Source organism: Melanerpes formicivorus, unplaced genomic scaffold (assembly GCF_026170545.1).
Source record: "Melanerpes formicivorus ecotype bairdi unplaced genomic scaffold, bMelFor1.0.p_v2 SCAF_25, whole genome shotgun sequence".
NCBI lineage: Eukaryota > Metazoa > Chordata > Aves > Piciformes > Picidae > Melanerpes > Melanerpes formicivorus.
In genome coordinates this window covers 1855647-1877057 of record NW_027142377.1, presented here as the reverse complement: position 1 = coordinate 1877057, position 21411 = coordinate 1855647, and the positions used below count along the sequence as shown (strand labels likewise).

The 21411-nt window shown below is 49.8% G+C and overlaps 1 protein-coding gene and 1 long non-coding RNA gene across 2 annotated transcripts in view; one reads left to right on the top strand and one right to left on the bottom strand.

The window, feature by feature from the left end:
• ACTR2 (actin related protein 2) overlaps positions 1-7356 on the bottom strand; it is a 33251-nt gene extending 25895 nt beyond the window's left edge. Inside the window, exons 1-2 of the mRNA XM_068153071.1 lie at positions 7186-7356; positions 86-196 (exon numbers count right to left, since the gene is read on the bottom strand). Coding sequence (XP_068009172.1) covers positions 86-196; positions 7186-7233 — 159 coding nt within the window. The 5' untranslated portion in view covers positions 7234-7356. The remainder of the gene's footprint in view (positions 1-85; positions 197-7185) is intronic.
• A 1413-nt stretch (positions 7357-8769) lies between these two features.
• Positions 8770-21411, top strand: part of LOC137448510 (uncharacterized) — a 28481-nt gene continuing 15839 nt past the window's right edge. The window contains exon 1 of the long non-coding RNA XR_010989113.1: positions 8770-8945. This is a non-coding gene — a long non-coding RNA (uncharacterized lncRNA). The remainder of the gene's footprint in view (positions 8946-21411) is intronic.

Sequence of the window (21411 nt, the reverse complement as noted above, 5' to 3'; positions counted from 1 at the left end):
CCAATTTCTCAGACATTCTAGAAGTCAAAAGCTGCCCTAAAGACTTTTATCTGTCAGAAAGGAGTAAGAATGGGAAAAAATTTACCTTGATTTCAATGTTTCCCACTTTAGCAGTTGATCTTATGATGGGTCTGCCAACCAACGCTGGAAAAATGTGCTCCGGGAAATTTGAGCCTGCATAGCCACACTTCACGAACTGCAAAGGAATAAAGACTTGTATTAAACCAGGCAGGGCTTCAGCTCACCAACAGACCTGCCTGGGGATAAAAAAATGGAAGCAAACATCAACATTTAAAAGCATGCAACCCACTGGAAATTGATTGGATTTACAGCCTTTACACATTTCAGATGATGCATGGATCTCTAAAATGGAAGGGTATGTTTAAATGACTACATACATGGAGAGGTCTGCAAAGAGTCCCTTGTTTAAATCTGGAATTCCTGACAATCCATGGAGAAACAAACAACAAAAAAAGGTGGGGGAGAAGCTGGAGAGGAGCCAGCAATGGGCACTGGCAGCACAGAAGGCCAAGGGTAGCCTGGGCTGCATCCAAAGCAGCATGGCCAGAGCTGGAGAGAGGGGATCCTGCCCCTCTGCTCTGCTCTGGGGAGACCTCACCTGCAGAGCTGTGCCCAGCTCTGGGTCCCCAAGACAAGAGAGAGCTGGACCTGACAGAGAGGGTGCAGAGGAGGCCACAAAGATGCTCAGAGGGCTGGAGAACCTCTGCTGTGGGGACAGGCTGGGAGAGTTGGGGCTGTTCAGCCTAGAGGAGAAGGCTCCAGGGTGACCATAGAGCTGCATTTCAGTATCTTTGGACTCTATTGTGTCACCAGTTCCTAATCCATCTCACTGTCTGTTCTATCCCACACTTCCTGAGCTTACTCACAAGGATGGTATGGGAGATAGTGTCAAAAGCCTTACTAAAGTCATCCACTGGTTTCCCTGCATGTACCCATTCTGTTACATCATCATGAAAGGCTATCAGATAAGTCAAGTGTGATTTCCCCTTGGTAAATCCATGCTGACTACTGCTGGTCATCATCTTCTCTTCCAAGTTCCTAGAGATGAGAGCTGAGGCTCACTGGCCTGTAGCTTCCTGGAACCTCTTTTTTTCCCTTTTTGAAGGCTGGAGTGGCACTGGCTTCTCTGCAGTCCTCAGGCACCTCCCCTGTCTGCCAGGATTTCACAAAAAAGATGGAGAGTGGTAGAGAGACAATAAGAATGCAGCACTGCTAGGAGAAAGCCAAAAGTGGCCACAAGCATTTCCTGACCATGCTACCTGATTACACTTGTAGACTTTTATACCAAATCAAACACAGAGAGAGAATCTGAAGGACTGAGTCAAATCCAAATCACACTGCCCAAATAGGTCTTTTTTTTAATAACAAGCTCCCTTTCAGACTTCTCAAGTTCCTGCACTCAAGGCACTCACAATTTCTGTTGCACCTTAGGTATCTGTGTATGCTTGTTCTCAGCTTCACTGGGCAGCACCTGGTCAAGATGGAAGTTTCACACAACAGCCCTTAATACCCCACCCTCCAGCTCAGTGTCTCCTGAATTGTCCTGAGTACAACCACAAGCACCCCAGGCAGCCCATGCCCCTTCATACCCAGAGATTTGCTGACAGCTGCTGCTCCTTCCCCTTCTCCCAGCATGAAGCACTTCCATACCAGTCACGACAGATTTGGGGCTGATCTGTTGAAGAGTATCCCTGGGGAAAAGGATCTGGGAGTGCTGGTGGACAACAGGGTGATCGTGAACCAGAAATGTGCCCTTGTGGCCAAGAGACTCCTAGGGTGCATCAAGAAAAGTGCAGCCAGCAGGTCGAGAGAGGTTCTCCTCCCCCTCTGCTCTGCACTGGTGAGGCCACATCTGGAGTACTGTGTCTAGTTCTGGGCTCCCCAGTTTGAGAACAGGAACTTGCTGGAGCAGATACAGCAAAGGGGACTGGAACATCTCTCTTGTGAGGAAAGACTGAGAGAACAGGGGCTGTTTTAATCTAGGACAAGAAAAGACTGAGGGGAGATCTCACAAATACTTGAGGTATAGACATGGATGGAGCCACTCTTTTGTCAGCAATTCCCAGTGACAGGACAAGAGGTAAAGGGCACTAACCTGAACATAAGAAATTCCACCTCAAAGTAAGAGGGAGCTTCTTTAATTTAATGGTGCTGGAGCCCTGGAACAGGCTGCCCAGGGGTTTGTGGACTCTCCCTCTCTGGAGATATTCAAGAGCTGCCTGGAGGTGTTCCTGTGTGATCTGCTCTAGGTGATTCTGCACTGGCAGGGGGGTTGGACTGGATGATCTTTCAAGGTCTCTTCTAACCCCTAGCATTCTGCGGTTCTGTGAAACCTAAGATACTTCTCTCTTCCTCACAGAAGAGTCTCCAAAATGTTCAATTAAGCATCATGAACTGCAGTAATTTGGAGGACAATCAGCAGCTTCTCTTTTTCAGTGCCAGACAAGAAATACAAGCTGTTCTTTCCACTCTCCATTTGAAAGCTTCTAATACAATTTAAATATAGCATCCTTTCCCCCTCCCCCCCCCCTCCACCTCTTCATGTGCACACTCCTTGGAACACTTGCTCCAGTAATGTCAGTACAATGGCTAGGCACACACCACATCCTGCACAACAACCACAGAATCATTTCAGATGGAAAAGACCTTTCAGATCATCAAGTCCAACCATGCTTTTAAGGACAAATATTCAGTCCCTGCCAGGTCATCCACAGACCCTAAAAGCATTTTATTCAATTTGGCATCCAAACCAGTTTGAAATAAGGCCACCAACACAGGTAAAGTGTCATAGAGCAAAGGGCCAAAAGGTTCATCAGGTCTGACCAGCATCTAACTCTACAAAGGCTAGTGCTCAACCATGTCCCTTAGCACCACATCTCTGCCTCTCTGAACACTTCCAGGGACAGGGATTCAGTCACCTCCCTGGGGAGCCTGTTTCAGAACTTGAGAACCCTTTCAGTGAAGAAGTTTCTTCTAATATCCAACCTTTAGGCTATAGCCTTCCTGGTGCAACTTGAGACCACTTTCTCTCATTCTGTCACTTCTTACTGGGGAGATGACCAACCCCAACCTTCTCTACAAGCTCCTTTCGGGTTAACACCCATGTTCAGTGAATTTGTACATCCTCATAAGCAAGCCAAGAATTCAGTCACAGATTGCATTGGGTTGGAAGGGACCCTCAAAGGGCACCTTTTGTCCAACCCCCCTGTACTCAGCAGGGACACCTCCAACTAGACCAGGCTGCCCAGGGCCACACTGAGTCTGATCTTGAACATCTCCAGAGACGGGGCCTCAACCACATCCCTGGGCAACCTGTTTCAGCATTTTCTCACTACCATCCCCCTTCATTTTTGCAAGCAGTCGATTCAGGATGTTTTAACAGCAGCTCCCCAGCTTGCCTGTGGGCATGCCCACCTCTGTAAGAAGTTTTACCAAATATAGCTGCTTCTCTGTTTCGCTGTGGTTCACACTGACTCTTTCACTTCCTACTGAGTCACCCAACAGAAAGATCTTGCATCTCTAAGTCTGCTCTCAAACAATGAGGAAGCTCTAACACAGCTCACATGTTGACATGTTTTAAAATGAAGACTGACATTCTTGCCAGGTCCCTCTGCTTGCTTCTTTCCCTTGATGCAGCTCTCAAGCAGAAACCCTCAACACAATGAGAGCAATTTTACAGACCACTGAGGAACTGATTGTTTGTCCTATACCAGCAACAACACCCACCCCTAAGTCTGTGAGGTGCTAGTGGCTGCTTCTCTCCCACAGCACATGTTGCAAGAACTTCCTTCTAGCACCTCTTCCTCAAAGAGTGGTTGCAACCAGACACATCAGAATCATAGAATGATAGAACAGTTAGGGTTGCAAGGGACCTCAAGGATCATCCAGTTCCAACCCCTCTGCTGCCATGGGCAGGGACACCTCACATTACAGCAGGTTGCTCACAGCCACAGCCAGCCTGGCCTGAAAAACCTCCAGGCAGGAGGCTTCCACCACCTCCCTGGGCAACCTGTGCCAGTCTCTCACCACCCTCATGTGCAAGAACTTCTTCCTGACATCCAATCTGAATCTACCCATTTCTAGTTTTGCTCCATTTCCCCCAGTCCTATCACTCTGTGACACCCTAAATGTCCCTCCCCAGCTTTCTTGTATTCCCCCCTTAAGATACTGGAAGGCCACAATAAGGTCTTAGAAGTCCTGCTGCAGCACAACAAGAACAACAGATTTCAAAGACAAGCCTAAAGCCAAAAACCACATCTCATTCTTCTAATATTGTATGTAATATTTCTGACACCTTGCAAGAGATTTAATTTCCATCATGGCTCTCAGTATGACACATCACAGCGTATCAGAAATCGCTCTGGCAAAGCAGCTCTTCTTGGCCAGTCAGAAAAAATATTTGCATCAAAAAGCTTAACAATGCAGGACAACTTGAGAGTCTCAATATGCAGTTGAAGCTTCCAAGGCTTACTGGATGCAATTTTCTTCCAGTTTAATTACCCCCAATTCTGATTTAGTCATTCCAATTCATAGAATGGCTCAGGTTGGAAGGGACTTCAGAGATCATCTACCCCAACCCCCCTGCCCTGGGCAAGGACACCTCTCAACTAGACTTAGCTGCTCAAGGCCTCATCCAACCTGGCCTTAAATACCTCCAGGGAGAAGGCATCCCCAATCTCCCTGGGCAGCCTGTTCCAGTCTCACCACCCTCCTACTGAAGAACTTCCTCCTCACCTCCAGTCTGACCCTGCTCTGCCCCAGCTTCAAACCATACTCCCTTGTCCTATCTCCAGATATGCTCAGGGAAGTCCCTCTGCAGCTATTGCAAGGCAGCTCTAAGATCCTCCAGGCACCTTCTCTTCTCCAGGCTGAACATCCCCAACTCCCTCAGCCTGTCCTCATAGCTCCAGCCCTTGGATCATCTTTGTGACCTACTCTTGATTCACTCCAACAGCTCTGTGTCCTTCTCATGCTGGGGACACCAGAACTGGAGGCAGGATTGGAGGTGAGGTCTCAGCAGAGCGCAGTCCAGGGGCAGAATCCCCTCTCTTGCCCTGCTGCCCACACTACTCTGGTTGCAGCCCAGCACACAGCTGCCTGCTGGGCTGCATGAGCACAACCTAAGTTTGAGTTCATTGAATTGACAATCATTTCTTGATGCTCTGCTCTCCCACACAGTGAACTCTGTGGCCAGGGTAATTCCATACACAGGCTACTTCTGCTTGAAGGCCAAACCCAAGCTGAAGAGACACAGAGCCCTCCTTGTAGCACTGCAATAGCACAATGAAGGCACCTTCTAGTGCTAGTTATTTATATCCTACTGGTACAGTCCATAGAGGAACAAAAGAAAGGGGGGGGGGGGGGGGGGGGAAAGGTGTAACTGCAGGATGTCTCCTGATTTAAAAGCAGGCACAGATCCATTACCCTGCACAAAATCCAGCAGACTGCTGCCCCAGCCCTCACCTTACTGGGACCAGCCAAAGCACAGCACTGCTGGCAAACTAAACATTTGACAATGTAATGATTTATTGCTACATGAAGGACCACACTAAAAGGAGGATGTTCTACTTTTAGGGGTGGTTTTTGTTTGTTCTTTAACATGGCCAGGCTGGATGAGGACTTGAGCAACCTGGTCTAGTGGAAGGTGTCCCTGCCCGTGGCAGGAAAGTGCTGGAACTGGATGAGCTTTAAGGTCCCTTCCAATCTAAATCATGCTATGAATCTCTGAGTAAGAGTATTAAACAGTGCAAAAAAACCCTAACCCAACACAAAAGCTTCCACATCCCTTTTGTGAGAAGAAAATGGGAAATGCCTTCTTTTTCCTTCCTCTTTTGCTACATCACTGTATCAAAAGTACCCCAAGGGTCCAGACCCCAGCCCTCTTAAAGATCATTTTTGCTACAGGAGCTAAAAAAAGCAGGAGGTATCACGACTGTCAAACCCCACAACCATCAAACACAACACACATCCTTCTAATCACTTCAGGTGCTAACTGGAAAACCCCCTAATTCAGGAGGCATCCTTTGGCTCAACTATTCCCTCTTGAGCCTGGACAAATAAATTTCTACTTTATACCAACTGTTTTAAAATAATAGAAATTAGAGGGGGGGGGGGGGAAAAATCAAACCAACAACACTTCCTTCTCTTCTCTTTTTTGCCATTCAAGAGATCAGTTGTGCTCACTCTCCAGATACTTCCTTGCTGGGGAAATCTTTATCTTTTTTCTTTCCTTTCTTTTGCTTTAAAATGGTATCTTGGCAACCTCCTTCCTCCTGCCTCAAAGCCTGCGTGCCAGTGACAAAAAGGATGACTTTCTACAGCGGGTGCCACCACGCTGAATGAAGGCAGGAAAAGGTCTTTTTTTCCCCCCAAACCAAAACAGAAGAAGAAAAACCTTTGGGGGCTCTCTTAATTAAGACAGAAAGAAAAAAAAAATAGGGGAAAAAAAAGGACTGTGGATTAGGAAAATATTAACAAAAAGACGCTGCTCCATTGTAACCTGTGGCCGAAGGAAAAAATCCCCGAACAAACCTCCCCACCCCCCAAAACTCAAACAAAACCCCGTTTCCCTAAAACTGATCATCCTGCATGGTGAGGACACGTCCCTGATTGCTCGATATAGAATGTGCCCATTCAGGATTTTCCCTGAAAATCGGTATTTTTGGTTGGACGCTCTCGTTGAGGCAGAGGAAGGAGACGTTCACAGCAAGCAGCAAAATGCCGGGGGGGAAGGGGAAAGACGGGGGCGCGTAGCACAACCTCAGTGCCCCGGGCGTAGCACCCCGAGACGGTAAAATGGGCTCAGCCGGTTTAGAAAGAAGCGAACGCACAGCAAACCGCCGGGATGGGAGTTTTTTCCGCGCCGGGCTCTCCCCGCCCATTCATTCCGCAAGGCCCGCACGGCTCTGCCGCGGGCCGGGGCGCTGGCGGAGCGCGGCGAGGGCCTCGCTGGCCCCCAGCAGCGCCTCGGAGCCGGGGGTCGGGGGTAAAAGGCGGCTGGGCGCGGTAGCGGCGACGGCGGCAGCACCAACAGGCCGGGCGCGGCCCGCGGGCGTGCCGGCAGGAAGCCGGGCCGGGGCTGGCGGGGGGAGTCGCCCTGCTTCCCCCTTCCTCCCCTCCTCTTTCTCCGGCGGCAGGGCGGTTCCCGGTGCCGAAGCGACTCACCCCGGTGCCGTTGTCGCACACCACCACCTTCCTGCCCAGCGTGTCCATCCCGGCGCGCCGCCGCCCTGCACCGACAGAGACCCAAACTCGGCCGCCGCTGCTACTGCCTCCTCTTCCTCCTCCGCCGCCGCCCCAGCCCCCGCGCCGCCGCCGGCTCCCCCCCCACGGCCCGCGCGCTCTGCCGCCCGCCGCGCGCGCACGCCGGAAGCCGTCAGCGCTCGCCACCGCCCAATCGGCACCGCGAGGGCCTCTCCGCCACCTCCCACTCGGCGTCGCGACAGCTCTTCCTCTGCCCAATCAGCGCCGCGACAGCTCCGCCGCCGCCCAATCGGCACCTCGAGAGCCCTTCCGCCGCCGCCCGCCTCTTTCCCCTCCGTCCCGCCCCCGTTGCCATGGCGGCGACTCCGCGCCCCGCGCTCTTCTCCGTCCCCACAGGTCTCAAAGCAGCCTGAAAATGGAGATAAATAGCGGAATGTCGTGTTTGCTTTTCGCTTTCCACCTGGGCTGAGATGCGGGACGTGGTACTTCGGTGGTGGTGGTGGTCGTGAGGCGTGTGTGGGACGGAGGTGGGGTCAGCGAGCTCCCCTCGGCTGCCTGTGCTGTCGTGACAGAGGCACAGACGGATAGACAGACAGACACACACTTCCTCTATCGCCCCCGGAGTGCATACTCGAGGTGCCCGGGGCAGCTGGGACAGGGAGCCGGGCTGGAGCAGCGCCCTCTGCCTCCTGAGGAGGGCAGGCCGCACGCCTGGGGCTTGCCTGCCGGTCAGTCCCCGGGCTGAGGGGGCAGCCTGCCTGCCTGCCTGTTCCCCCCACCCCTTCCCCGCCCCAGCAGTCTACGCAGCAGCGGGTTTGTCTGCTAGCTCTCCTTGCGTTGAGCGAAATTAGGAAGCTGTCAACGAGCTATCGTTACTGCTGTGTTATTTCACAGCTCAGCGTCCCAGAAGAACTTGGACTCTTCCCCCAAGAGATTTTGCCCATATGTGCTTAGCAAACACTTTGCATTTATCTGATGGACTCAAAGGAAAGAATAAGTATGATCTCCTGGCTGGATCAGAGGATGTTAGGGGTTGGAAGGGATCTCCGAAGATCATCAGGTCCAAACCCCCTGCCAGAGCAGGACCATGGAACCCAGCACAGGTCACACAGGAACACATCCAGATGGGTCTCCAAACTCTCCAGAGGGGACTGCACAACCCCCCTGGGGAGCCTGTTCCAGTGCTCCCTGCCGCCCACAGATGCCTCTGACAGCTCAGGATTTTGTTCTCGTGTTGCCCACTGAATTCCAGGAGACTTGAAAATTCAGGAACAATTCACTCCCTTTCTCACCTCTGTGTCATGAGCTGTGTCAAGCCGCTATGAACAATGACCTGTTCCAATCCGGCAGAGTAGGAACAATGTAAGCACCAGGGGGAGCTGGGGGTGGTTGTACAGCTACATTTATGTAAGTTCTTATACTAAATGTTGTTATAAATATCTAAATATTATAAATAGTGGTGGTTGTATATTTTTCTTTCTGCCTTAGATTTTACAGCCTGGTGGGGACTATCAGAAATGTTTTAAATACTGGAATATAGGCTATAATACCTGAATTGGGTTTGATTTTTTTCCCCCCACTTTAAGCCATCCAGATATTGAGAATGTGGAGAAGACAGGGCATTACCTAAAAGGATGAAGAAGCCATGCAAACATGGACTAATCCAGTGCCATGCAGCTGGAACAGAAGGACACGCTGATCAGTGCAGCAGCTTTACCTGGGTATGAATTGCTTGCCAATACCAATGTGTTTAACGTTCGTGGTTTAGTCTGTTCTTGGTGGCATGATGCTTTGATATTTATACAAGTAAAAGGTTTACATTGCTGAGTGAATCCTGGTGTGCAAAGCAATTGCCTTAAAAGCCTGCTCTTTGTCCAGGAAAAGAAAAGCCCACAGTTAATCTGTAGATCTCAAATCACTCAGCTGGTTGGACCCATCAGAGGCAAGGGAGCTGCACCCTGTTTACTGGGATGATTAGGGGGCTGGAGCACATGTTTGATGAGGAGAGGCTGAGGGACCTGGGGCTTTTTAGTCTGGAAAAGACAAGACTTAGAGGGGATTTAATAAATATTTGTAAATATCTGAGGGGTGGCTGTCAGGAGGGAGGAGACAGGCTCTTCTCATTTGCTCCCTGTGATAGGACAAGGAGCAATGGATGTAAGCTGCAGCACAGGAGGTTCCACCTCAACAGAAGGGGGAACTTCTTTACTGCAAGGGTCTGTGGTGGGTTGAAGTTTCCCCCCTGCTGATTAAACACTGGGTATGTCTCACTGGATTTCTTAAACAGTGGATGTTGTAAGTTAAAAACATCCAGGGAGTCTGAATCCTCCTGAAAATTGAACAAAACTAGAAATGGGTAGATTCAGATTGGATGTCAGGAAGAAGTTCTTGCCCATGAGGGTGGTGAGACACTGGCACAGGATGCCCAGGGAGGTGGTGCAAGCCTCATCCCTGGAGGTTTCTCAGGCCAGGCTGGAGGTGGCTGTGAGCAACCTGCTGTAGTGTGAGGTGTCCCTGCCCATGGCAGCAGAGGGGTTGGAACTGGCTGATCCTTGAGGTCCCTTCCAACCCTAACAATTCTATGAATAGTTCATGGTTTAAAGAGCTGATAAGCTCTTAACAGACACACCTCCAACACTGTGTGACTACCTCATTAGCATTGAGGGACTCTGACCTTTCCCAGATCTGGAATATCTAACTTTCCTGGTTATCCAAACCAACCTCACTCAGAAGCAGCATGCAGGGCAGCATATTCAGGGTCTTTCTCCTGCTCAGAAAAGACAACACTGGTATCTGAGACTGCTAAGCACACCTGGATTTCTGTGAAGGACAAAAGGATCTGGATTCCCCTCCCTATAAGCACCACCCATTCTGAGTCATCTGAGCTGGAAGTACTGGCATAATTGCAAAACATCTTGACACAGATGGTATGAGCCAGTGCAGGTTACATGAGGCTTCCAGAGAGAGATACTTATTGGGCTGTTTAATTAAACTATGACAAGGACAGGTCATTACTGTTGAGGAGTTTTCAATAGCTTCTTCGTCAGGTGGAGAAAAACCTTTGTCCTCTTCAGTGTGGCAGGGTTACAGAGTATGTGCTTTTATTTCTGTCCACTCATTTCCAGTTAAACAGAAGAACACATTGTAAAGGTTACTTTGGGTTTGAAATTCAGTTCAAAATTGATTTCTTGTAGCATCTGCAGAGGGACCTGCACAGCCTGCATCCATGGGCTGAGGCCAATGGGATGAGATCCAACAAGGCCAAGGGCTGGGTCCTGCACTTGGGCCACAGCAACTCCAGGAAGAATGCAGGCTTGGGGCAGAGTGGCTGGAAACAGCCCAGCAGAGCAAGACTTGTGGGTGTTGGTGGGCAGCTGGCTGAAGATGAGCCAGGAGGTGCCCAGGTGGGCAAGGAGGCCACCAGCAGCCTGGCCTGGATCAGTAATAGTGTGAGCAGCAGGACCAGGGAAGTGATTGTTCCCCTGGACTCAGCACTGGGGAGGCCACACCTTCAGTCCTGCATTCATTTTTGGGGCCCTCACTGCAGGAAAGACACTGATGTGCTAGAGCAGGTCTAGAGAAGGGCAAGGAAGCTGGTGAAGGGCCTGGAGAACAGGGCTGGGGAGGAGTGGCTGAGGGACAGGGAGGCTGAAGGGAGACCTTGCTCTCTCCAACTCCCTGAAAGGAGGTTGTAGCAAGGTGAGGGTTGGTCTCTTCTCACTAGGAACAAGAGGAAATGGCCTCAAGTTGCACCAGGGGAGGTTTAGGTTAGATATAAGAAGAAACTTCTTCTCTGACAGGGTTCTCAGACACTGGCAAAGGCTGCCCAGGGAGGTGATTGAATGCCCATCCCTAAAAGTGTTTCAAAGAGGCAGAGATGTGGTGCTGAGGGCCATGGCTTAGCTCAAACTTTCACAGTTATAGAATGGTTGGACTCAAGGATCCTAAAGGGCTTTTCCAACCAAAAAGATTCTGTGATTCCTTAAATGGATATTCATAGTTTGCCTTGAGCACCTCAGGGAACTGCTTGAAAGAGTCCAGCACAGAGCCCCAGAGCTGCTGCAGGCAGTGGAACATCTCCCTGTGAGGCCAGGCTGAGGGAGCTCCTGGGGCTGGGGGCAGAGGAGCCTGAGGGCTGCCCTCATTGCTGGTGATCAAGATGTGCAGGGCAGTGTGGGGAGGATGGAGCCAGGCTCTGCTCAGGGATGTCCAAGGACAGCACAAGGGGCACTGGGGGCAAGCTGGAGCAGAGGAGGTTCCATGGGAACAGAAGGGAAAACTTCTTCACTGTGAGGGTGACAGACCCTGGAGCAGGCTGCCAATAGAGGTCGTGGAGTCTCCTTCTCTGGAGACATTCAAAACCCATCTGGATGAGTTCCTGTGTGCCCTGCTCTGGGTGACCCTGCTCTGGCAGGGGGGTTGGGCTGGAGAATCTTTCGAGGTGCATTCTAACCCCTAACATTCTGTGATTCTGTGAGCATCATGAGCACCCTAAGCAGGTTAATCCTCAGCCAGTGAGTGACTAAGGATTTAAGACAGGAGGTGGCAGCCTTGAGTAGCAACTTGTCTCTGCTTTGTGAAGCCCGCACCCGAACTGGAGACAGAGCTGGGAAGGAGTCAGCTCAGGATCTGAGCATTTCTTAAACATCGCAACGACAAGCAGCTCAGATGTCGAAGATGGCAACAGCTAACTTTGTCTGTCATGCCTGATCATTGAAAACGGCCCTAAGCTACTTCATCATTTCAACATGGGGTTGTTTTAAATATCTGGATCAAGAGTTGTAGAGGGAAAGGCTGCAGTACAGTGGGGAGGTAGGATTTAATCTGTTTCATTCTCACCTGGGTTTGTTTCTTCTGGCTAAGAAAAATCATGTTGCCAGTAAGAACAAACTCCCAATACCATACTGTATTTTTTATTCAAACAAGAAGTGTGCCCAGTTCTGGTTTCTCTTTTTAAGTATCCTGGAAAGCTGGGTGAACCTTCATCCCCTGCCTGTCTTCATCATGAACTACCACAAAGTAATGGCAAGAGAACCTACTTTTATTAATAGTACCAAGGATGGACATTTGCTGATCAACAAATCAGCACAAGACCTTGCCATTTTCCAGTCTCAGCAGAGAGACAAATTTGGTGGCATCATTCTATTTCCCCTGTGAAAATGCTTAGCTGGAAAAAAAAGACACAAAAACCCCCCCACAACCAACCAGATGAGATGAATCACAGCAACATCCCAATTCTAGAATTAGAATCAGAGAATTGTCAGGGTTGGAAGGGACCTCAAAGATCATCCAGTTCCAGCCCCACTGCCATGGGCAGGGACACCTCACACTAGATCAGGTGAGGTGTCCCTGCCCACCTCTGCTCTGTTTGAGGAGTGGGCACAGTGCCATTCACTGGGACAACCCAAAGGTAGCCAAGGGAGTCCTGCAGGCTTCCTGCAGGTTTCTGTTGGGTATTCAGACTTGGAAATGTTATTGCAAATTTTCTCTCTCTATTAACTGGTTTTCCCTGCAGCCCCCCATTTTAAAAATAACCAAATGTCAATTTAGCCTTTTTGTTGGTTTGGTTGGGGTTTGGGTTTTTTTTTTTATTCAGATGCACATGGATTGAGGCACCCTCAGCAAGGCTGAGATGACACCAAGCTGTGTGATGTGGCTGACACACCGGAGGGAAGGGATCCATCCAGAGGCACTTGGGTAGCTGCAGAGCTGGGCCCAAGTCAACAGCATAAAATTTCACAAGGCCAAGTGCAAGGTCCTGCACCTGGATTGGGCCAATCCCAGGCACAAATCCAGGCTGGATGAGCAGTGTCTGAAGAGCAGCCTGCAGGAGAAGGCCTTGGGGGGTGTGAGATGGTGACAAAGTCCCCAGGAGCCAGCAGTGGTCACTGGCAGCCCAGCAGGCAGCTGTGTGCTGAGCTGCATCCAGAGCAGGGAGAGCAGCAGCACAGGGAGGGGATTCTGTCCCTCTGCTCTGCTCAGACCCCACCTGCAACACTGCCTCCAGTTCTGGGGCCCCCAGCACAAGGACATGGAGCTGCTGGATAGGGTCCAGAGGAGGCCACAAAGATGAACAGGAGAACCTCTGCTGTGGGGACAGGCTGGGAGGGCAAGTTGAGGCTGTTCAGCCTGGAGAAGAGAAGATTCCAGGGAGACCTTAGAGCTGCATTCCAATATCTGAAGGGGACCTGCAGGAAGGCTGGGGAGGGACTGTTTAGAAGAGCTTGGAGTGCTAGGAGGAGAGGGAATGGATTGAAGCTTGAGGAGGGCATACTTAGACTAGAGATTAGAAAGAAATTCTTTTGAGTAAGAGTGGTGAGGTACTGGAACAGGTTGCCCAGGGAGGGCATAGATGCCCCTTCCCTGGAGGGAAGGTGTTCAAGGTCAGGTTGGATGAAGCCTTGAGCAACCTCTACTAGTGGGAGGTGTCCCTGCCCATGGTGGGGGTGTTGGAATTAGCTGATCTTTTAGGTCCCTTCTAACCTAAACCACCCTGTGAATCTATGAACACTCTTCCTTTAAAGGATGGCAAAGCAACAAATCCTTCAAAACGAATAAGCTGCAGCTCTGCTCTACCTAGAAAGTAAATATGCACATAAGCCCTGAGCCACAACAGAACACCATTTCTAAGCAGCTTTCTTCTTCTTCTGACATCCTGTAGACAAAAAGTGCAAGGTTTTCTTTCTTCCCTATGGCCTCAATCCTTCAGTTAACCTGGCAGAGAAAGGGCAAGGAAGCTGATAAAACTGTGCTGAGTACTGCGTTCAGTTTTGGGGCACTCACTACAAGAAAGACATTGAGGGGCTGGAGAGGGTCCAGAGAAGGGCAAGGAAGCTGGGGAAGGGTCTGGAGAACAGGGCTGGGGAGGAGCAGCTGAGGGAGCTGGGGGTGTTTAGTGTGGAGAAAGGGAGGCTGAGGGAAGATCTTCTGACTCTCTACAACTCCCTGAAAGGAGGTTGGAGCCATGTGGGGGTTGGTCTCTTCTCCCTAGTAACAAGTGATAGGGTGACAGGAAATGGCCTCAAGTTGCACCAACAGGGGTTTAGGTTGGAGATGAGCTGAAACTTCTGTGAAATGTTCTCCCCCTGGAGGTGGTTGAATGCCCATCCCTGGAGGTGTTTCAAAGAGGCAGAGCTGTGGTGCTGAGGGCCCTGGTTTAGCCCCAGCCATGGCAGAGTTAGTGAATGGTAGAACTCGGTGATCTTCAAGGGCTTTCTCAGCTGATGAGATTCTACAATTCTAAGCACAAATCCACAGAGACACACCAGGTTACCTGGATGGGCCTGCAGGCAAGGTCAGGTTTGCTGCCAGACTCCAGCAGACATTGCCACGGAACTTCTTGTTTAATCTTTTTATTAAACAAACATTTCCCCGCGTTTGCACAAGCAGCTGCCCAGCCATGGCTTCCACACAGCCTTTTCATCACTGGCAGGGTGTGGTGAGTCTACTTCCTCAGAGGCCTTTCTTCCATCTGGCTGCTTTAGAGTCATTTATTCCTCAATTACCATCACTGCTTACCAGCCTCGTTTCTTGCCCTCCTTTGTCTGCCAGAGGTAGATCAGTGACACGCTCTGCCTTTTTAGAATCATAGAACTGCACAGGCTGGAAGGGACCTCAAGGATCACCCAGTTCCATCCCCACTGCCATGGGCAGGGACACCTCACACTAGATCAGGTTGCTCAGAGCCCCATCCAGCCTGGCCACAAAAACTTCCAGGGATGAGGCTTCCACCACCTCCCTGGACAACCTGTGCCAGTGGGGTGATTCACTGAGCCTGATTCTCTAAAGAAGTAAGGTTTATGTAATCAGACTGTTCCAACATTCAGCACTAATGACATGGAACCCCCTTGGCTATTCCATATATAAAGGAGACAGAGGATTCCAGTCTTCCAGCTTCCTAGCAATTTTATGAAAATGGATGTCTAGGAGGAGGGCAGAAATCCTGCTACTAACTTCCAGTAAGTGGAAGCTTGCAGTGTGAAGTAATTTCTTACCAGACAACTCAAAATTCATTCCAGCTCTCCTTTGAGGCACAGGTGTCTGAGAAGCTAGTCTTCACCAGTAGCATTGCTGAGACTTTATTCATGTGGGAATAGCTCTCACTTCAGTGGCCACCAGTGAAGACAAGGCACAAGCAGTATTTGCACTTTAGGTTTATCATAGAATCACAGAATCAACCAGCTTGGAAAAGACCTCAGAGATCATCAAGTCCAACCTATTCCTAATACCTAATACCTCCTGACAACTAAACCATGGCTCCAAGTGCCACATCCAATCCTTTTTTAAACACCTCCAGGGATAGAGACTCCACCACCTCCCTGGGCAGCACATTCCAATGGCCAATTACTCTTCCTGGAAAGAACTTTCTCCTCACCTTGAGCCTAATCTTCCCCTGGCACAGCTTGAGCCTGTGTCCTCTTGTTCTGGTGCTGATTGCCTGGGAGAAAAGACCAACCCCATAAACTCTTCTTTTAGCACATCTGAAGACTGGTGAGAAACTTCTAGCATAGTTAATCCACTCCACTGGCACTGCAAGATGAAGGAGGAATCATCTGTGTGGAGTCTGGGAGCCCTCTTCATAATGGACAAGTTTATGACACAGATTCTGGAACAGGTTGCCCAGGGGGTTGGTGGATGCCCCCTCCCTAGAGATGTTCAAGGCCAGGCTGGATGAGGCCTTGAGCAAGCTTGGCTGGTGGAAGGTGTCCCTGCCCATGGCAGGGGTGCTGGAATTGGATGATCTTTAAGGTCCCTTCCAACACAATCCATTCTGTCCTTCTGACACAGGCAAGACTTCTGCATGCACAAAAGATAAATGAATACCATTTAAGGACTTGAATGTCTAAGCTCAGCAAACAGTAAAAGACTGACTCAAACACTTTAGCAGACTAATGGCAGTGAGCAGAATCACCTTAGGCCACACATGAAAATGGTTTCTTAACACTGAGGGAAACTGTAGCTAGGAGGAAACAGAACTGTTCAGTGGTCTGAGGCACTGAGGAGATCTATTCTGACCGTGGAGAAAAGTCCTCATTAAATATGCCTCAGAGTTTTTTGAGAAGAAGATGTAGTTGAAGCATAACTTGGGCTGCAAAGGGCACGAGCAGATGTTTAGGGAGCCCTAGCTCTCTGGTAGGAAAGTCTAAGAGAAACAAGCAAGTGGATCCATGAGCAATGGAATCAATGAAGCCTGCTTTCCAGTGGATTTGTGTCTCATGCAAGGTTCCCCCTTGGCCTGGATGGCCTTTGCATCTGGCCTGGGTGGACTGTCTGATGTCTGAGAGGAATGGGGCTTTTGCTACATCCTTTTCCATGGCTGGAGGCAGAATCTGGGTCTCCTTCCTAGCTGGCTGCTCGCCTCCATTAAAATTGTGACCACTCTCTATCTTGAAACCTGTGATTCACTTTCAAATGCAGTTGGAAAACAGACACTGGTTTCAGATGTTACTGAAAGAGGAAGTGAAGACAGCAGAAGAGGCACTCAGACACTAAATATGATGACAAAGGCCTTTTTCCCTTAGGAAACTGGAACAGTTGGAGGAGGTACTTCCTCCAGCTCTGGTGATTTCCAGCACTGGCAGTTTCAAGTTGGGGCATAGAAAGGGTAAATGGAAGCAGCACTCAAACTTGCTTTCAGGCTGCAGCCCTTGAAGCTGTCTTGTAGAGAGCTGGGTGTCCAGGTTTACAATATTGTACCTCTTGTGCTGGGATTGTTGGCATTTATGTGATATTTGGTTATTTAGTAGGTGAAAATATGTGTAGGCAGAATTCCAGGAGTTGCTCTAAACCTATATATAGCTTGCTTTTATTTTTTTGACTGTTAGGCAAAGAGGAACCCATTGAGGGTCAGCAAGGATAAGTGCAGAGTCCTGATCTGCTGGAGAGCAGCCCTGTGGAGAAGGATCTGAGAGTCCTGGTGGATAACAAGTTCTCCATGGGACAGCAATGTGCCCTTGTGGCCAGGATGGCCAATGGGATCCTGGGGTGCATTGAGAGGAGTGTGTCCAGCAGATCAAGGGAGGTTCTCCTCCCCCTTTACTCTGACCTACTGAGACCTCACCTGGAATATTGCATCCAGTTCTGGGCTCCCCAGTTCAGGAGGGACAGGGATCTGCTGGAGAGAGTCCAAGGGAGGGCTACAAGGATGATGAAGGGCCTGGAGCACTGCCTGGTGAGGAGAGGCTGAGAGCCCTGGGGCTGCTTAGTCTGGAGAGGAGAAGGCTGAGAGAGAATCTGATCAATGTCTATCAATAGCTGAGGGGTGGGGGTCAGGAAGGAAGGGACAGGGACAGCCTCTGTTCACTTGCTCCCTGTGATAGGACAAGGGGCAATGGATATAAACTACAGCACACTACAACCTCAACATGAGGAGGCATTTCTTCCCTGTGAGGGTCACAGAGCACTGGAGCAGGCTGCCCAGAGAGGTTGTGGGGTCTCCTCTGGAGACTTCCAAGCCCTGTCTGGATGTGTTCTTGTGGGACCTGCACTAGATTCTATGGTCCTGCTCTGGCAGGGGGCTTGGAGTTGATGATCTCTGAGGTCCCTTCCAACCCCTAACATCCTGTGAGCCTGTGAAGTGTTACTGCTATGGTGAATTTTGTTTACCAAAATACTGTTTTTTTCCCTAGGTGGTAGTTGCTGTGGGTGTGAAGGAGAAACCCAAATCCAGTTACAGGTGCATAAAACAACCTACCTGAACATGCATCTAGATAAATTTTAAGAGGCCAGAACAATTTTCTGTAGTTCTCATCAACATTTTAATCAAATCTCCTCCCCAGTAAGCCAGAAGTCCCATTCAAAAATAACCTTCCTTTAAGTACCTGAGAACCTGTAACTGAAATCTGTGGCAGAGGCAGGCTATGCTTTTGTCCTAGGGAAAGAAAAATGTTAATGGAAAATGAAAGAGGAAACTATCAGAGGAATAAGAAGCTGCATGTTGTGCCCTCTGTCTCTGAACACTTCATGGGCATGGCTTGGAATAAGCTGCTTCATGTTTGCTAAAACCAGCTCAAACATTTACTCTGCACAGATTATTGTATGCTTTGTGTCAGATTCAGTAAGAGAAAAGTAGGTTTCAGGTAGATTCATAGATTCATGGAATCACAGAATGGTTTCGGTTGGAAGGGACCTTAAAGGTCATCCAGTTCCACCCCACCCTGCCATGGGCAGGGACACCTCCCACCAGCCCAGCTTGCTCAAGGCCTCATCCAGCCTGGCCTTGAACACCTCCAGGGAGGGGGCATCCCCCTCCTCCCTGCACAGCCTGTGCCAGTGTCTCACCACCCTCACTGGAGAGATTATTTTCCTAATTTCCAGTCTAAATCTGCCCTCCTCAAGCTTCCTCAAGATTAAGCCATTGCCTATAAATATCACAATTCTGGGCTGCATAACCCAAAATGCCTTCTCTAGGTGCTTATCCAAGTGCAAATTTTCCCACCAAACACAGAATACCTGCTGAGGTAACTGGGATGGAGGATCTGTGTAGAGAAGTGTCACAAAAAGACTTCTTTGCTTCAAGGAAATTCTCAGTAAGAATGCACTGGCCACTAGAGATTGTAGCAGAGTAAATATTTAGCTCAGTTAAACTAACTTCTGCTTCTGCATGTGAACATAAGAAAAAGTATTTTCACTGTGATGGTGACAGAGCCCTGGAGCAGGCTGCTCAGAGAGGTTGTGGAGTCTCCTTCTCTGGAGACCTTCCAAACCCACCTGGCTGTGTTCCTGTGTGCCCTGCCCTAGGTGCTCCTGCTCTGGCAGGGGGATTGGGCTGAGTGATCTCTGGAGGTCCCTTCCAACCCCTAACATTCTGTGATTCTGTGAACAGACTGAGTTAATGAGACAATAAAGGTGGAGTCCCATGATGGTATTGTACACAACTTTGCTTTTGAAGAGAGCTCAGGTGTAAGTGAAAAAGTTAAATGAATTGCACCCTAAATTCCAGCCAGCTTCTCTCAGCAAATGGCCAATAGATTAGCAATTCAGAAAATGATTGTTTTCCTCTGTCTTTGAAGCCCATTTCAAAACTCATGCTTTGAAAGGAGGAAGGGATGCTGTCTTGGAGAAGAGAAGGCTGTGGGGAGACCTCATTGCTTTCTACAGCTCCCTGAAAGGAGGTTGGAGCCAGGAGGGGGTTGGTCTCTGCTCCCCAGTATCAGGTGACAGAATGGCCTGAAATAGTGCCAGAGGAGGTTTAGGTTGGAGATTAGGAAGAATTCCTTTATTGAAAGAGAGGTCAGGCATGGGAACAGGCTGCCCAGGGAGGTGGTAGAGTCACTATCCCTGGAGACATTCAGGATGGAGACATGTCAGGCCATGGCACTTAGGCACATGGTTTAATGGCCATGGTGGTGTTGGTTGGACTGGATGATCTTGGAGGTCTTTTCCAGCTGAAACAGCTCTATGATTCTATATGCAGCTATCCTTGCTTAAGATTTCAGATGAACTCCACATCAGCCACCCTGGCTTTGACTCTGGAAAAAACCAGGAACTGTGTGACCTGCTCTGCTCTAGTGGCAGGTGAGGTAGACTAGATTATCTTTGGAGGTCCCTTCCAAGCCCTAGCATGGTTCTGTGACTCTGGCAGAGAAACGACAATGCAGTCAGTGTTTGCAAATGCAAAGTTCTGCAGGAAGATGTTGTTGTGCTGCACTGCTCCCAGAGCAGCAGAGGAGTTTTTCATGCATCCACAAAGTGCTGATGTAGCTGGGGGGTTCTTGGAAACTGCCTTTTGTTCAGCTATTTCTTGTTGCTTCCTCAAGCTGTGCACTTCAGAAGTGAATGAGGACCTACTCAAAATCTCCTCACATTTGTAGAGGTGTGAGACGATTCCTTGGATAGCTGTAGCCATTTGCCAGTAAAAAAGGGAAAGGAAAGTGAAAGCACAGCAGAAAGTTTTGTCTCAGTTGAGGATTTGATGCTTACTGCCAGCACACCGCCTTCCCCTGGGCTGACCTCGCTTGACATGCTCAGCAGAGGCTGCATCTTACATCTCACCGCCTGAGACCTTCAGCGCTTTGCATGACTGCTGCTCCTTCCATCCTGAGACAGGCTCTGCATGCTCCGAGCTCGCCTTGGCAGCGCCCTTCACACAGCTCTGCTGCAGTAGCTGCAGTCTGACGCTGGGAGGTTGTCTGCAGGCCACGCACTGCTGCAGAACTTTGAACCTTCCTGTCTGCCTTAACAGATAATACACTTTAAAGACAGGGCATTGCCGCTGGCCTCGTTTGACTGATTGTGGTGCTTCGGTGTGCTGCTACTGTTTGTTGGCATCTGTAATTTACAGAAGTTTGTTTGTGTGTGTTGGGAGAGGGGAGCAAGGCACTGCAGTGACCTGACACTGCCAAGTGCTGGGTCCTGCACTCCAGGCTCTGGGCAAAGTTGCTGGAAAGCTGCCCAGTAGAGAAAGACCAGAGTGTGCTGGTTGACAGACATCTGAAGATGAGCCAGGATGTGCCCAGGTGGCCAAGAAGGCCACCAGCAGCCTGGCCTGGATCAGCAATAGTACGGCCACAGGAGTAGGGAAGTGACTGTGCCTCTGTACTCAGCACTGGGGAAGCCACACTTTGAGTGCTGGGTTCTGTTTTGGGACTCTTGCTATAAGACATTGAGGGGGCTGCAGCAGGTCCAGAGAAGGGCAAGGAAGCTGGGGAAGGGTCTGGAGAACAGGGCTGGGGAGGAGCAGCTGAGGGACCTGGTGTTGGTTAGTCTGGAGAGAAGGAGGCTAAGGGGAAACCTTCTGGCTCTCTACCACTCCCTGAAAGGAGGCTGGAGCCAGGTCAGGGTTGGTCTCTTCTGCCTTGTAACAAGTGATAGGATGAGAGGAAGTGGCTCAGGAGAGGTTTAGGTTGGAGATTAGAAGAAAGTTCTTGGCTGAAAGGGCTCTCAAAGCCTGGAACAGGTTCCCAGGGAGGTGGTTGAATCCCCACCCCTGGAGGTGTTTCAAAGAGGCAGAGATGTGGTGCTGAGGGCCATGGTTCAGCACCAGCCTTGGCAGAGTTAGAGAATGGTTGGATTCAAGAATCTTTTCCTTTTGGCCCTTTCCAATCAAAATGATTCTGTGAGTCTATGACACCTCACCTATGTTGGTGGCCTTATTTCAAACATTTGTTGATGCCAAATGGAACAAAGTGCTGTCAGAAACTGTGGATGACCTGGCAGAGACTGAATTGTCCTTACAACCATTTCTGC